This window comes from Crotalus tigris, unplaced genomic scaffold (assembly GCF_016545835.1).
Source record: "Crotalus tigris isolate CLP2741 ecotype Arizona unplaced genomic scaffold, ASM1654583v1 scf7180000024370.6872682, whole genome shotgun sequence".
NCBI classification, from domain to species: Eukaryota; Metazoa; Chordata; class Lepidosauria; order Squamata; family Viperidae; genus Crotalus; species Crotalus tigris.
The window spans coordinates 4083514-4099150 of NW_024100540.1; the positions used below are offsets into that span (position 1 = coordinate 4083514).

General features: G+C 42.1%; 1 protein-coding gene, 1 long non-coding RNA gene and 1 other non-coding gene across 18 annotated transcripts in view; 2 read left to right on the forward strand and 1 right to left on the reverse strand.

Annotated features, from left to right (window-relative positions):
• The first annotated feature begins 466 nt into the window (after positions 1-466).
• On the forward strand, positions 467-10044 carry LOC120301147. Its single transcript, XR_005554816.1, has 5 exons — positions 467-554; positions 1154-1230; positions 1514-1633; positions 3676-3778; positions 7045-10044. It is a non-coding gene; the product is annotated as an uncharacterized LOC120301147 (long non-coding RNA).
• LOC120301221 lies at positions 1331-1413 on the forward strand. The gene has a single exon (XR_005554837.1). It is a non-coding gene; the product is annotated as a small nucleolar RNA R38 (small nucleolar RNA).
• Positions 10045-12379: 2335 nt separating the features above from the next.
• ST6GALNAC2 (ST6 N-acetylgalactosaminide alpha-2,6-sialyltransferase 2) overlaps positions 12380-15637 on the reverse strand; it is a 47476-nt gene continuing 44218 nt past the window's right edge. For all 16 annotated transcript variants that reach the window (XM_039327931.1, XM_039327940.1, XM_039327933.1 and 13 more), the window contains 3 exons: positions 14499-14582; positions 13892-13991; positions 12380-13538 (listed from right to left, as the gene is read on the reverse strand). In XM_039327931.1, coding sequence (XP_039183865.1) covers positions 13371-13538; positions 13892-13991; positions 14499-14582 — 352 coding nt within the window. In that variant the 3' untranslated portion in view covers positions 12380-13370. The remainder of the gene's footprint in view (positions 13539-13891; positions 13992-14498; positions 14583-15637) is intronic.

A 15637-nucleotide genomic window follows, 5' to 3' on the forward strand; every position in this document is an offset into this window, starting at 1 on the left:
AGGGGATGTTAGTGTTCTTCTGTTTATAAGGGCTTCAGGTGTGGGTGTGTCAAGTGAGGGTCTTGTGATGGCTCACACCTGACCCATCACAAGACCCTCACTTGACACACTTGAAGCCCTTATATAACAGAACACTGATACTGACATCCCCTAAACCAGGGCGAGGCAACTTTGACTCTTTTATAACTCGTGGACCAACTCTCTTAGGAATTCTGGGAGTTGAAGTCCATGAGTCATAAACCCACCGTGTCAATCTTAAAAGAACATGCCCTACTCTAAAAAGAGAAATGTCTGCCGAAAATGAAGTAACCATATTCCTGCAGCAAGCTACTTTGCAAGGTCTGCCTTCCAGGTTTGCAGACGACTGAAGGGCACTATTAGCAAGAAACGCATCCCAGAACAATCTTAGTAACTGAACGAGCCAGGTGCATCCCGGGAGTTTATGGAGTCGCGCGAGAGAAAGCGAGACTTCCATCCCACGCGGAGGAAAGAGCGATCCATTTTGCGCATGCGTAACTTGATTTCTACTGCTTTTGAGGTGCTTCGCAATGCGGGTAAGCTCTTGGGGTCTTGCGGGATCCAGTGTAATCCTTCGTGGAGTCTGTTTCTGAGAGGGTGCGGGGCCGGGGCCGAGGTTCTTGTCCCGTAAGGATGGGCGATGGGGAGGGAACGCAGAGGGGATGAATTGGTTGAGTTGCTCCGTCTGCCGCTTTGTTATTTTAAGGTTTTGTTTCTAGTAGCCGGAAAACTTGGGCACGCGGGCGTTTTCTGAAGATGCATGATGCGGTCAGGGTAACAGATCTAGACTGCAAAGATCCCGACGATCATTAGACGGCAGTAGCCAAAGGCGAAATTCTCTTTCCTGCTGCTGCTTTGTGGTCGCCCTGGTTCGTGGTTCTAGTAGCCCACTGGTCTCTAAAAGCGAAATTGAGGATAGACTTTTCTATTAGTAAAACGCAAACTTAATTGTTTCTGTAATTTGGAAAATCAACTGATTCCCACCTTGTCTGATAAGACTGCAATTCCATAATTTTTATGTACCTGAAAGGTGTTAATTTGGAAAAGCCTCGTTGAGAGGGCCTGTGTTCCCCAGCATGTCTTGGGTATCTATTCACAAGTATGAATAATATATAATTTTTTCCTAACATTATAGCACATAATACAGCATGGAAACATCTCAAGTCTCTGTAGATTGGAAGACATAATTCACTGTCACCTTGCATGCATAAGGTATGTTTAAAATTTCCCTAGGGATCAGTATAAGGATTTGTTTGCTGCTCAAAAGACAGATTTGGGTTGGTTTAGTAACTTTCATCAAAGTTATAAAGAACTGAGCTATTGATGATACAGAGTTATCCCTGTCTGAAAAGAGAAAGGTTATTCTTTTTGTGGAATTGTGGATCTGAAGCTCAGTCCTGGAAAATTTAAAAGTAAATATAAATATAAAGCTTTCTCTGATAATATGTCTAATACATCAATCCTCAGGTTGTAAAGTTAATTTTATTTGCCATAGGAGTCAACCCAGGCAGGGATGCAGATGTCACATATCTTCATTGTAAGCTCTAATCCCAAGAAAATCCCTTTTTGGAGAAGAGGGTGTTAGTAATGCATCTCTTCTGATCCACATTCCAAGGTATGTGTGTTCTTGAATGCTCTTGAGCAGGGGTGTCAAACTCAATTTCATTGAGGGCTGCATCAGCATTGTGGTTGCCATTGGGGGGGTGGGGTGGGGCTGGCATGGGCGTGGCCAGCTCGATGTCACTCACATCAGGAGCACCTGGGTGGGACCGGGGCAAGTGCCAGAGCATGGTCCACTGGAGGAGCCTGAGCCTCAGGCTATGCATGGGGCCCCTGGACAGTGGCATGGACTGCCCAGAACCCTGGGCAGCAGAGGTCAAGCGCCCAGCCCAGCCCTTGAGCTCCCACAGCACCAGTAACCCACAGCCCTGCCTAGGTTAGCCGCACTTCCCTGAGGGGTTGCCTAGCTGCACTTACCTCCTCCTCAATGCTGCTGCTGCTGTGCTCACTCTCCTTGGCTAGGTTGCTCATGGTGGGTGCAGGAGGACAAAGTGCATGGGTCAGAGGGAGGCCCTCTCCATGCGAGGAAACCTGGCTTTGTAACCAAAGCATCCTCAGCAATAGGATGGGAGACCACCAGGGGATGGCAAAAGGGCAACAGGGCTGCTGGTGGCCAAGTGCTAAGGCAGGACTTCCCTCAGACCCTCCCTCTTATTCCAGTCTCCTCCCTCCCTCCCTTCCTTCTCTCCTTTCTTCCTTTCCTTCTTTCTCTTTCTTTCCTTTCTTCCTTTCCTTCCTCCTTCCCTGCCTGTCTCCTTTCTTTCTTCCTTTCCTTCTCTTCCTTTTCTTTCCTTCCTCCTTCCCTCCCTCCTTCTCTCTGTGCCCAGGAAGGGACAAGGGGAGGGGGAGAGGTTGGCAGCACTTCTCCCAAAGAATAAGAGTTGGAAGAGAGGTCTTTAGTCCAAGCTCCTGTTCAAGCAGGGGACGTACACCATTCCAGACAATGGAATATCCAATCTCTACTTAAAAGCTTCCAGTGATGGAGCATCCACAACTTGGATGATCTTGGATGAATTATTGGTAGCTTGCTGGCGGCTTGTTCAGGGCCATGTATTAATCAAGTTAGTTGATCAAATCAGATTGTGGTGGTAAGTTTACACAATCCTTATGATTTGTAAACCAAGTAGTTGGGTTTAAACATTGCATTGTGACAAAACAAATGGCATAACTGCTTTCAGATTTCCCGGTCCCTCTCATGCAAATACAGGTAGTCCTCATTTAACAACCACTTGTTCAGTGACTGTTAAAGTTAGTGATGTGCTGAACGGGTGGGACTTACAACCCATGAACATAGTTGCAGCCATTCCAGTGCCGGCATGATCGTGTGTGATTGTGATTCAGGTATTTGGCAACTGGCTTTGCAATTAATGATACTACTTGCACATGATCACCATTTTTAACCTTCACTGCCACTTCCAACAAGCAAAGTCAAAGAGAGGAAGCTGGAAGGAGTTCAGAAATGCAATCATGAAACTGAGAATTCACCTAACAGCAGCAACTGGACTGCTGGAATGGTTATTGTTAAGTCTGTGGCCATGTGACATCCTGCTTTACGACCATATGACTTAGCGAAGTTCTTGATCTCAGGTACTGTTGGTAAATGTCCTCACTTATTTGTACTGCCTTAGTTTTTTGAGATAGCAATAGCACTTAGACTTATATACCACTTCACAGTGCTTTACAGCCCTCTCTAAACGGTTTATGGAGTCAACATATTGCCCCCAACAATCTGGGTCCTCATTGTACTGGCCTTGGAAGGCTTAGTCAACCTTGAGCCAGTGAGACCCAAAGTGCTAAACTGCTGCAGCCGGTAGGCAGCAGAATTGGCCTGCGGTACTGCATTCTAACCACTGCGCCCCATAAGAGTTCTTATTTCTCCAGCTGGATCTTAAACTGCTTTTTCAGTTCTGTTGGCACTCATTCACTCAAGCCTGTGATGTGATGTTATCCCTGTCTGAAAATTCAACAGTGAAGGAAAATCCGCATCAGCTGAGGCTATCCATGGAGTGGTCTTTTGTAGCAATTGCTTTGCAAATGATTAAATTGACTTCACGAGCTAGCTACAACTTAAATGCAGTAATTGTATTTTTCCTTTAGGAAAATGTCAGCGTTTGATGGTAACAAAAGCAGCCATCTCTGAAACTTTTCCTGGAAGCAGAATTCCATGTACACCTGCTGGGAATGGGACAGACACCTGGATGTGAGTAGCACTTTTAACATGGACTGGGTTTCGAAGATTCACTACACTAAATTGTGGTTGGCTACTTTGAGGTCTTATGAGAATTCAGACAATTGAATAATCCGGTTCATGGGTTAGCATGTGATGGTAACACAGCAAAAGTGTCGTATGATTGTACATTATCAGTCATTGAAATAAAGGAAGACATTTATGCTTACGGTCCTTCTTTCTACCTAAATCAGTGAAAATGTGGCATTAAATTCAATAAGAAAGGCTGCAATTATCTCTTTGTAGCAGAATAACTCTAAAACCAGAGCCAAGCCAAATTTGGTGTCTGTGGAAGTAGCAGGCAAAAGAAAATAGGGTTTAACAATAGATCCAGTCCAGCTAGGGCAGGGGTAGGCAACCTTGGCTCTTTTATGACTCATGGACTTCAATTCCCAGAATTCCTGAGCCAGCATGGCTGGCTCAGGAATTCTGGAAGTTGAAGTCCAAGAGTCATAAAAGAGCCAAGGTTGCCTACCCCTGAGCTAGGGGCTATGGAGAAAACCAAATGCATCCTGAGGGAAGAAGTCATTGGAAGCAGCAGCTTGGAATGTTATCAACTCTTCCATTCTAAGCCTTTCCCATCTTGGTTATGTGACTGAGAGTGGAACACATGTTTCCCAGAGCATCTGTTTGTGCACACATTATTTGATTACAGGTAGTCCTTGATTTACAACTGTTCACTTAGTGACCTTTTGACATTATGACACTGAAAAAAATGACTTATGACCATTTTTCACAGGACCATTGTAGCATCCGCATGGTAACTTGGATCAAAATTCAGACATTTGGCAACTGGTTCACATTTATGGCAGTTGCAGCATTCTGGGGTCATGTGATCACCTTTTGTGACCTCCTGACAAAGTCTGGGGAAACTAGATTCTTTTAACTGTGTAATTTAACAACTGCCGTTATTCACTTAACACATGTGGCAATAAAAGTAGTAAAATGGGGCAAAACTCACTTAACAAATGTCTCACTTAGCAGCATAAATTTTGGGCTCAATTGTGGTCGCAGGTTGAGGACTACTTGTCCATAGAAGCTCTCCGTGCTTTTTCCTACCTTGTAATTATTTCCATCCTAATGGGACATAGGAAATAAATGTTGTAAAGCACAGGTGTCAAACTTGATCATGTCACATGACGTATTGGGAGGTTTTTTGCCTTTGCCGACCTGGGATGGGCGTGGCCTGCATGTGACCAATCCAGCCCGCAGGCTGCCAGTTTCACACCCCTGTTGTAAAGGGTCTTTCAAAGCTTGGTCTGTCAGTTGTATAACTCCAAAACAGGACAGGATCACTTTAGGAATGGCAGTCAGAGTAGCATCAGAAAAAACTGGGAATGGGCCAAATCTGGGCAAGGTCTGTGGAGAAAAACATTCCAAAACCAAGTTTCCTCCAGTTTAGGTCTCCCTCTCAGTCAGATGATCAAGGTCAAAATTCATGCTGCCAGTTCTGTTCTTCCCCATGCATGTATACAGGCAAAACATGGTGTAATACAAGGGGAGTACACATACATATCCAGAAGAAGTATTTAGGCAGACATTTGACTCAGAGAGAGAGAGTCGATTACCCCAGTCTGAGGCCGGTGCAACATGATAACAATCTGCTAGTACTGAGCCCCCCAACCCCCCCCAGAAATGACGCTTAGATGAAACAGAAGGAGATGCTGCAGACAGTGATAATGATCCAGATTTTGAACTGGGTATGTTTGATGTGCCTCATCTCATACTGTTGTAGAAAAACCACGATACTTACATCAGAAGACAAGACCACGAAGGGTTGGAGAAGACAGGTTTATTTGTGCACAATGGTTCAGAGTATTCGCATGACAAATTCTGAACCCTGGGTTACTCCCAGGGGGTTATTCTTATACAGCTGGTCACCCACGCCTTGCACTTGGGATGACTCTTATCTACCTTTGACACACTAAAACGGAGAGGTTTTTATCTTGAGGCCACACACTAGAAAAAGGAGAAGTTCATACAATTATCTTACCACACCGCCCTACACGGGTATTGACACTTGTAAAATGTTTTCTTCATAGGATTAGGACACAGGTTATTACATTTAGCCAGGCCCTAATATTACTTAAAGCTTAATATTAGTTAATGTTTTCAAAATATCACTCCTGTTAATTAAAATATGTTTCTTATGATATTTCCCATCTATATTAATACCACCGTCAGAATTAAATGATCTGGTCAGAGAACATAGTTTTCTCAAAACCAAAGCAGAACTACTGAGTTCAGGACTGCAAGGATGGTGTTTGCTATCACCAGGTGCGATATATACCAAGACACATTTGATTCCTTGCGATTCACATTCTTTTATTGATGTGTTTTTTCCTACTGAACTTTTACAGCCATGGTGAACAAGTGAAAAAAGGGTGTGGAACGCCCTTCTGTCCCCATAGCTTTCTTTTCTACCCTTCTAAAAAGGAAAGTTTGAAACTAAAAGCAGACAAGTAAGGAATGAAGTTAATTACCTAGGATTTTCTAGAGAGAGGAGTGTTCTCTTGTATTTTTAAAAGGACTGTTTTAAGAATGTCCCATGTCTTCCCTACTTTATAAAATGATAAGAAAAGAAGGCATGCTCACTTTCCCCCCCCCCCAGAAAAATCAAAAAGCCATTTCCTCAAGCTTCATATCGAGTGTTAGAAAAAGTGGGTGGATGGGTGTATAGAAGCCTGCTTCCCAACGTATGTGCCTAAATGTATACATTTTCACAGCAAATGTTCTGTACGCAAATTCCATGTTTGATACACACATTTTGCAAGAACCATCATTGCTTTTGTTGCATTATCTGTAGGTGTTTTAAATGTCATGGCATTTTTCAAGACAAAGAAAAATGTAAGCATTATGCCAGTGAATACAGCTGAACATTTCTTCAGTGTAGGCTGTTAATTTGTGATTCTGAGGTTTGGGGACCCAGTGAAGATGATGAGCTTTTGCGATCTGCAAGATTACATGAAAGAGAAACGGGAGTACTAAGTCTGTCCCCACCCAGACTGCTGGCTTTCAAGATTTTATCAGTAGCACTTGCCTTGGTTTTATATTCCAGGACTGCAGTCTCACTTTGCATTTGTATACAGTTAGCAAGGGGTAGCTAGGTAGTGTTGTAGGGCATCCAGCCACATTGAGTTGGTACCATGTTCTCTGTTGTCAAAAAGTGGGCGATTGAAATTCATGTGAATAGTTGGAGGGAAATTGTTAACGGTATTTTTCCCCTTAATTTCTCACAGCTTAGGTATAAAGTGTTCCGGTTTAAAGAAACAGCACGGTGAATATGAGTTTGGAACGGATAAGACCAGACATGTACGTGGAAGGCAAAATCACGAAACTGTGTTTCACTTATTTTGGCCATGTCATGGGGAATTCACTGGAGAAAGTAGTTGTCAATGTTGTGACAACTAGCTATATTTGAAAGAATTAGAGGTAAAAGGAAATCAGACCACCAAAAAGCATCGGCTGGATACCATCAAGGCCGACACTAGCCAGAACATAAAAAAAACTCCAGGAAGCAGCACAGGATTGGATGAGGTGAAGAGACCTGGCCCATAGAATTGCCAAGAATCAGTGAATGGATTGAATGGATAACATCATTATCAACAGATCTATAAGCTTTTAAACAACCTGCATCTACTGCAAACCTATGCAAACAGACCAGCAACCACCCCACTGTGTCCAGATCCTCTTCAGAAGGGCCAGGAGAAATGGCTACTTGATGTCTTTCTCTGCTATCCAAAAAACTTCAAATTCTGATACACAGCACCCAAACCACACCACACACCCAACCGCCGTGCAAAAACTAGCTTTACCATACACACATGGGGTGTTGGAAATGACAGCCAGAATTCTCCAACCCGTAGGAATAGGAATAGTCCACAAACCCACAGCCATATAACACCAGGATTTATCCAGAACCAAAGACAAGACACAGAAGGGTGAAAGAAACAATGTAATCTATAAAGTCAACTATAACGTGAGACAAACAGCACATCAATTAAAAAACGTTCCACAAACACCACCAATTTGATTGGAGCGTCACTAAAATCATCAACCACGCTACCACTGCCATGCTCGTGTTCATTGAAGCCTGGCACTCCACAAGCAGTTCCCTCAGACACATTGACCTACAATCAGTCTACAAACCCCTCAGAATTCAAATTAATCGCACGGCCAACTAGAATCAGCACTGACCCTCAACCAACCCATGTAAGTCCCCCTCCCCCTCAGTTTACCTGACCTGATGTAACCTCCCCATCACAAGCCTGTGATGACTCACACCTGACCCATCACAAGACCTTCACTTGACACATCCACATCTGAAGCCTTTATAAACAGAAGAGCACTGACACATATGCCCTAAATGTCACTGGAGATGTTACCTGGCCTGGGAACTAAGCATTTGGAAACCAACCCACAAGCTCGGAGAACCAACCTTTACCCTCAGGTTTTAATATGTTTATTAAAAAGTTTGGGGGAAGGTTTTAATAAAATTTTATTTACATTGACAGGTATAATCAGTATATAGCAGGACACATTTCAGCCATATTTGTTGGTTTTAAAACGGCTGACTTTTTCTCTGTTGAAGAAAGAATGTTTCAAGACTTTTAAGCTAGCTGGAGGCCATTAAATAATTATACAGAAGACCCCTCTTGTCCTGTAGTTTGTTACCAATCAGGTCCATCAAGGAAGCACTCAAGCTTTATTGTCACTGCCTCTTCATGTTCTCAGATAATTAGGATTCAAGAGGTGTGCTACCCCTGATCTGGAGATGAGGTAGCCATATGCATTAATGTGGCATCCCATTGTTTAGTGTTTTACATAATTGTATGAGATGTCCATTCTTTCAATAATTACTCAATTTTTGTCATCCATGTTAAGTGTACATAACAGGCAGAAATAGTCTGGACCCTATTTTGCAATGGAATTCTGGAGCATACTGGGCATTAGCTATGTTGATGTTACCATTTACTCTACAGTGCAGCCTTCCATAAAAGGATTGCCCCTGGATGTGTTTGCTATTCTAGCTAAGCTGAAGGCTCAGTCTCTAACGCCTGAGTGTTTCCAGGCCAAGCTTATCATGAAAACGCTCGTACTTGTAATGAGGACAGTGGCTGTGGTATTCTCTGCTGGCTTGAAAATGCTCATTGCTTGCTTCCTTGTATCTCAGCAGAACTCACAGAAAACAGCTAATGGACAGGATTGAATGTCTTTTCTGAGTAGGGTCTGTTCATTCCTTTTACAATAATGAGCAGAAAACAATTTTTTCTTCTCTTCTGCTTTCCTCCTTTTCATCAGCTAGGCCTGCTTTTGGATTTAATTTATTCCGTCAGAGGGACAGCATTTTCTACTTTCTCCCCCACCCTCCACCCCATGAAAAGAAACAAAAGCACAAAGATCATTCAACATTTATGCAATTATACGAAGTGGGGAAATGTTTCAGGTTACATCCATCTATTCCCCTTATGTGCCCTGCAACCCTCTGTCAGTAGCCATTACTTTTCAGCAGAACAAAGACGTGAGTCTGCTATTTGCGCTTAATTATCTTAGAAACACTAATGAGGCATTTGCAAGGTTGTGTGTGGTGTTCGCAAGGTTACCCTTTCTGTTGCTTTTTGGAATCTAGTTTAATTAGCTTGAGAGGAAATTTTGGCCCAGGTGGGCCAAAGTTAGAGTTACTCCTCCACTCTAGGTACTTCCCCCCCCCAAGCACTTTGCAATGCTTTCTTGCTCATTTAATACGACTGCATTTATTGATAAGGTGCACCCTATGAAACAAAGTGTGCACCTTTGGAAAGGGCAGAGGGATGACATTGTATAGCTTGGGTGTATCTGAGTAGTGCTAGATTTTTTCCCCCCTTCTCCAATTTTGCTGGGGAATTTTTAAAATAAATTATTTGGTGACTCTTTCTTACCATGAATTCTGTTATGACATCACTGCTTTTCAGCAACTGTGGGCAGATGTCTCCGAGACTTTTCTGTAAGTAGCAACTAAAATTTTATTTTTTAACCTAAGAGCAAGTGAAAATGACTACATATAGGAAATTGTAAGGCTTAAGTCAATTTTTAATAATATTTTTTTGTTTCATGTCTCAATGCAGCTGTAAAGCAAGCAAGCTTGAAAAAAATTAAATGAATTATCTTGGCTTTGCCCAATTTGGAGGGATTCCATTTCCACTTAGTTTGGATGAGATCACCTCCAGCTTGTTATTCAAAGGCCTTTAAGCTTCATCCTAGAAAAAAAGTTGTGCCTTCCTGATGTAAAAAATACTGTTGGCTTTGAGCCTTAGACATATATAAACATGACTTTTCTCTAGAGTTTTGATTAAAGCAATGTGGGTTGAAGTAACTGAAGAAGACACATTATGAAATCAATTAAAGGTTCAAACCTGACATAAAGAGGGCATGTAATAGGAGTCATTCCAATTTTCTAGAAATATTTAAAATACCAATAGGGAAAGGGGAAGAGAGAAAGCATTAAAGGAAAACACTATGAAGGGCTGAAGACTCCACTACTGCCAACTTGCAATTTAAATACATCTGGTAGCCTCTTGTTAAATATAAAACAAAAGCCCTAACATGAAACTTTAAATTAGTCTAGATTGTTTCCATACTCTCTTCTGTAAGAGTTTAAAAGTTTGGAATTCAGAATCTGCAGCCAGTTCTACGCACCATAGAACAAGATCTGGTCCCAGCATCCTGTAGTTGTAAATTGTGCTGTGCTACATTGCAGGGAAAGGGTCACTTCTGAATATTCTACATACAATAACAATTATACAAAAAGTAACCAAACAGGACCCTGATGCCAACAGCAAAACAAAACAAACAACCCCCCCCCCCATTTGCTTCCAAAAAGGAGGGAGGAGATGCAATGGAGTGGCACAGGTCTAGCATGACCTACCTATATTATAAATTATACAAATCCTTTAACATTCTAGAATTATTGGACTGGAATAACTGGATTCAGAACAATGGGAACAAATGAAGGATTACAGATGTTACTATACCACAATGGTTGGCAATCTGCAACCCCAGCCTCCCAATTCACCCTTAGGCAACCTTGGGGCTCCAACTGAGATTGTGTGAAATTGGCAACAGTATTTACTGCCACTTCATGGCAAGGAATACTACTACAGGCAAAAGGCAAAATCCCGACCCCTGCCAAAAATATACGGAAGAAAACGTAAACCCTAATCTTGTTAGCAAATTCTATGCAGAGAACGTGCTTAATTCTCACAAGGTGGTTAAATGCATTGTGAGCAAAGGGTTCCCCACCTCCCACCCCGTTGGGAATGGGCCGGGCCAGCGGCGGGGGAGCATGTGAAGCTTCAATTGCACATGGGTAGCATATTACATGTCTGAAACCATTCCCCCTGCTGCCACTACTGCTGGCAGTCCGTGGAGCCAAAAAGGTTGGGAACTGCTGCATTTACAGTATTCCAGATCTCAGCTAGTTGACCGAGCCAACTGACCCTATCAGCTCTGGTCTTCTGGGAAAGTAACTCCACTAGTCAGTCGGCTCCTTCCTATTGTGAGCTCTCTTTTTGAGGGTTGCTACTGAGCTTTCAAAGACTTCCATCTGAGATGGAGTCCTAGAGAGACCTTATTTTCACCCCCTACGGGTGCAAGAAGTGGAATCAAGTAAGAGTGATATTCTGGAACTTGTGGTGCTTTATGGGCAGTAGGAATAATACTGAGGAATACGAGAAAAAGCCACAGCCAAGACCAGTCAGATAAATGAAATCTTGAGTCTGGGGCAGAAAAATAATTGGAGAAAGCATTTCAGACATACTCTTCCCTGGTTCTCATCTAAGGTAACGGAAGGGAGAGGGGAGGCACATCCAGACTTACAAGGTTCTATTGTAACCTTATAATAATAGTAACATGGGCATTCCTAACACGGATGTTTTAGTCTGATTTATCTTGAAGGGCAGATAGGTGCCAACCTCAAAAGGGAAAAAAATTAAAGACCAGAAAAGAGGAAAACTTCCAACTTCCTTTACAATACCTGATATGGCTAGTTATATGGCCAGACTGACTAAGGTAGGCCTACTCTTGTGCTGCCATCTAAAAAGGGGAGTAGGTTGTTTGGAGCAAAGGATAATTGAAAGGCTATATTGTGAGAATAATCATGTGCCACAATCCCCCATGCTTTGCCTTAATACTCTGCCTCCTGATCCTTTAGCCTCTTGTTCATCCCTCTTCTGTTTGTGTTTTCTTCCTAGTGTTTTCCCACAAGTGCAGGGTCTACTTTTTTTTCCAGGTGACTCAGTGTTAATAATAATAATAATAAAGTTGGAAGGGACCTTGTGATGGGAACTGATTGACCAGTTTGTTGCCTGAGTCTGATATTGTGGGCTGAAAGAATGACTGGCCCAAGGTCACCCAGCTGGCTTTCATGATTAAAGTCGGACTAGAGCTCACAGCCTTCTGTTTTTACCTTGGTGCCTTAATCATTAGATTAAACTGGCTGTTTCTACTGATTCATTGGAGGGCTATTTTGCTTTTTGATATTCCATAGGTGTCAAACCATGTGTTCTCCACCCCTTAAAGAAAACTAAATCATTTGAGTAGCAGTAACACCCTCAAATTTATTGCTACTTTATATATAAATACATTTAAGAACACTTGAATTTATTAGTATTCTGCACATAACATTTCATCTACAACTATCCCTTTTCCCAAACACTAATTCTCCTTCAGAGAAATTCAGGCTACTGAAACATTTGTAGAGGTATTGCCCACAACTTCCTTAGCACAGATTTATTTTGAATGTTGTAGCATTCAGTAACCTTACAACATCCAGTTAGAAGGCTGATCTCTCCCACTGGAGGTGGAAGAATTACTCAGTACCATTGTAGCTGATTGTGAAAACAGAAGTGGGCCAACATTTGTACACCTCAAAGGATCCCTGAGTTCAAGTTTGTGGAGTGTGGGTGGATGAGAGATCTATATAGTCCAAGACAGATTTAAATTCTGGCAAAAATATCCCTTCTTACTAGAAACAACTATTCCATAGTATCGGAATAGTATTCACTTTACTGGAACTTATTCATCTTCGATAAAGCCATTTTCTCTGGATGCAAGCCATGCAGAGTTTGTGAATAGGAATCCTGTTCTGATAGTTGTGGCCTTCTGCATTTAGACTGTATAATGATACTTGTGAGCACAGTTCTATGGTCCTCAGCACCAATTAGATGGATGTGTCCTAAATGGAGGGTAATGGAGTGATGCCCACCTCTGCATAATGTATGCAAGCCTAGGAGAATACTTGCCTATAATAAATACAATGAAACTGTATTTGAGATTCTCCTGTACAGCAGTAACGTTGCGGCATCTCCTGGCTACACCGTTGTAACAGCAGATGAGTCTGTCTTTACCAAATCCAGTGGGAACGATTCTTAAGAATCCTTGGCTGTCCAGTATGCTTGGAGTGTGCTGATGATCAGTTTCATTTCTGGAGGAAAAAAAAAAAGGGTTCCTCCTCATGAGAAATGCTCTTGCGCAAAGAGAGTCAAGGGAAAATGCACCTTTGTTTTTTCCCCCACAGAATTACTTATCTTCATCGCTGATAGAGCTTCATGATGCCAACTCGGTGCAAGCTCTTCCATAGCCCGGCTTCTAGTAACATATCATGATTGGCGTAGAACACCAGGGGCTTTTTCTCCTGCTCGTAGTAATGATCTGAAAACAACTTGTAATTTTCTGTGATGAATCCATAGGCACTGACCTAACAAAGGAGAGGAAGTGTAAAGATGAGCAAGGGACAGACGTGGACCAAGAAATACAGTCTTTCATGCTGGTAGCTTACATGGCCAGGAATTCCCTTGGAGAAACAAAAGCTGCATCAGGCAGATGTCTAAATGCCACATGGTTTGGAATAACAAACAAAAAAAAGCAACTTTCCCATTTCCTCCAAAGAATACAAGTATATTTTGTGCATCTTGATCTGTCGTTTGATTCCTCCCTCTTTTCACTGTTTTTCAAAAGGTACAAATTCACCGTCACCAGTAGTTTTAAATCTCCATTGTCTGTTCGTGAGCTACTAAAAATTGGAAAAGGTGACCCTATGGGAACTATTACCTGATCACAAGTATGTAGAGCCGTTAAAAGCATAAGTGCTCCCGTGCTGGGTATGTAGAGATGACCAAATTGAGAATTAATAATTTCTGATTTTAAGAACCTAGGAACAGAAAGAGGCAAATTCAGCAGAAAATGTCACTGGGAAAATTGGGATAATGTTATCTTTCCTTGGTCTCCATATAAAGAATCTGGCAAATAGAAAGGCTTCAGATGTCTCCCTGACATGCTGGGTTTCCAAACTGACAAAATCTGATCTGGGGTGTTTTCAAATTCCTGCTTTCATGTTTGTATTATTCCTCAAAAATCTTTTAAATATCATTAGGGTTTCCAGATCAAAAAGAGTAGGAGTTTTGAACAAAACCCAAATATTGGAGGCCCAAAGGACAAACTGGTATATAATACATGCTTCTATGCTGCTGTTTGCTTCTATGTTGTTGTACACATCAGTCAACAAAATATTCAGATACCTTTCTCAGCTTTGCCCCTGCCCTGGCTATGTGAAAAGGAACGTGACAGCTGCCATTCATACATAAATGCTACTCCGTGAGTAATCAACTGCTCTTAACTGCAAGTTTTGTTGCAGCAATAAAAAGCTCAGAAACATCACCTTTCTTTTAGATAATGAATGAATTCTGGGTGCAGCAACTTGAATTTCCCTGCAGATGTCTCAGATCCAAAATATTTCCAAGGGCTGTGGAAAGAAACAAAAGGAAGTAGCACTGCTGTGGTTAAGCAATTCAATGACCGGAAAGAAAATTGAGCAATCGAACAATGGCACTCTTAGTAAGATCTGAAACAACATGTGTTCACCATTTAAAAAAACAAACACAAAAACTATGTGATTCCAACTATTCAAGCTTGACACATGGTTTGGAGCCTAGTATCAAGAAGTCAAAGGAGACCTCTGATGCCGCCCATGGAGGCCTTCACTCTGACCCATCAGGATACTAAGCCTTCTTGATTCAGCTGATTTTTGCCACCATCTTCAATAATTACACTTTTTCCAGCTGAAGAGAGAGGCATAAGAGGGAGGATAGCATGGCACGCAAAGAGAGGTATCCTCTTGCACCACACCTTTCTATAAATTGTGCTAGCAACAGGAGGAAGATTTATAAGGGATGTGGGGAGTTGTGCATGAACATAGGCATATGTTGTGTTATTGTTATGGAAATGTGAGACAGAGATACCCATTCCAGCAACAGTCTCTGTGATGCACTTTCAGTTATGTGACTCTGTGATACAGAAAACATTCTATCTAAAGAAATGTATTGGGTTGCCCACAGATTTATCTGCTTTGTAGGTGGAAGCTTTTTTTTTAATGTAGTGGACATTTCTGTAAAGGGAGAGGAACATAATGCAAGATGCAGATGAGAATGCACAATCCAATGGCCAAAAGTGAGAGAGTGTGTTGTCACATAAACAGTATTAGAAACAGGGTGTTTATCACTGTTTAGAATCTTCTAGAAATGGGACAAGCCAAGGAAACAGAAGTACAAGCCATCTGTTTCAGGTGATTTCTGGGGAAGAAATGTCAAACTGAAGAACGTTCTGCTAAAAGCAGAGCTGACGATCATAGTGGAATGAAGAGCCAGCGAGTAGACCAGCCCTTTGTAATTCCTCTCTGGATAAGGAGAGGACTTAAGATCACCCACAAATGTTCCCAACAGTTGCTCCTTGTGAGAAGACAGCAAGACAGCAGTCTCTGGCAAACTTAGAGCGTTGGGAGATGAGGGAATAGTCATCTTA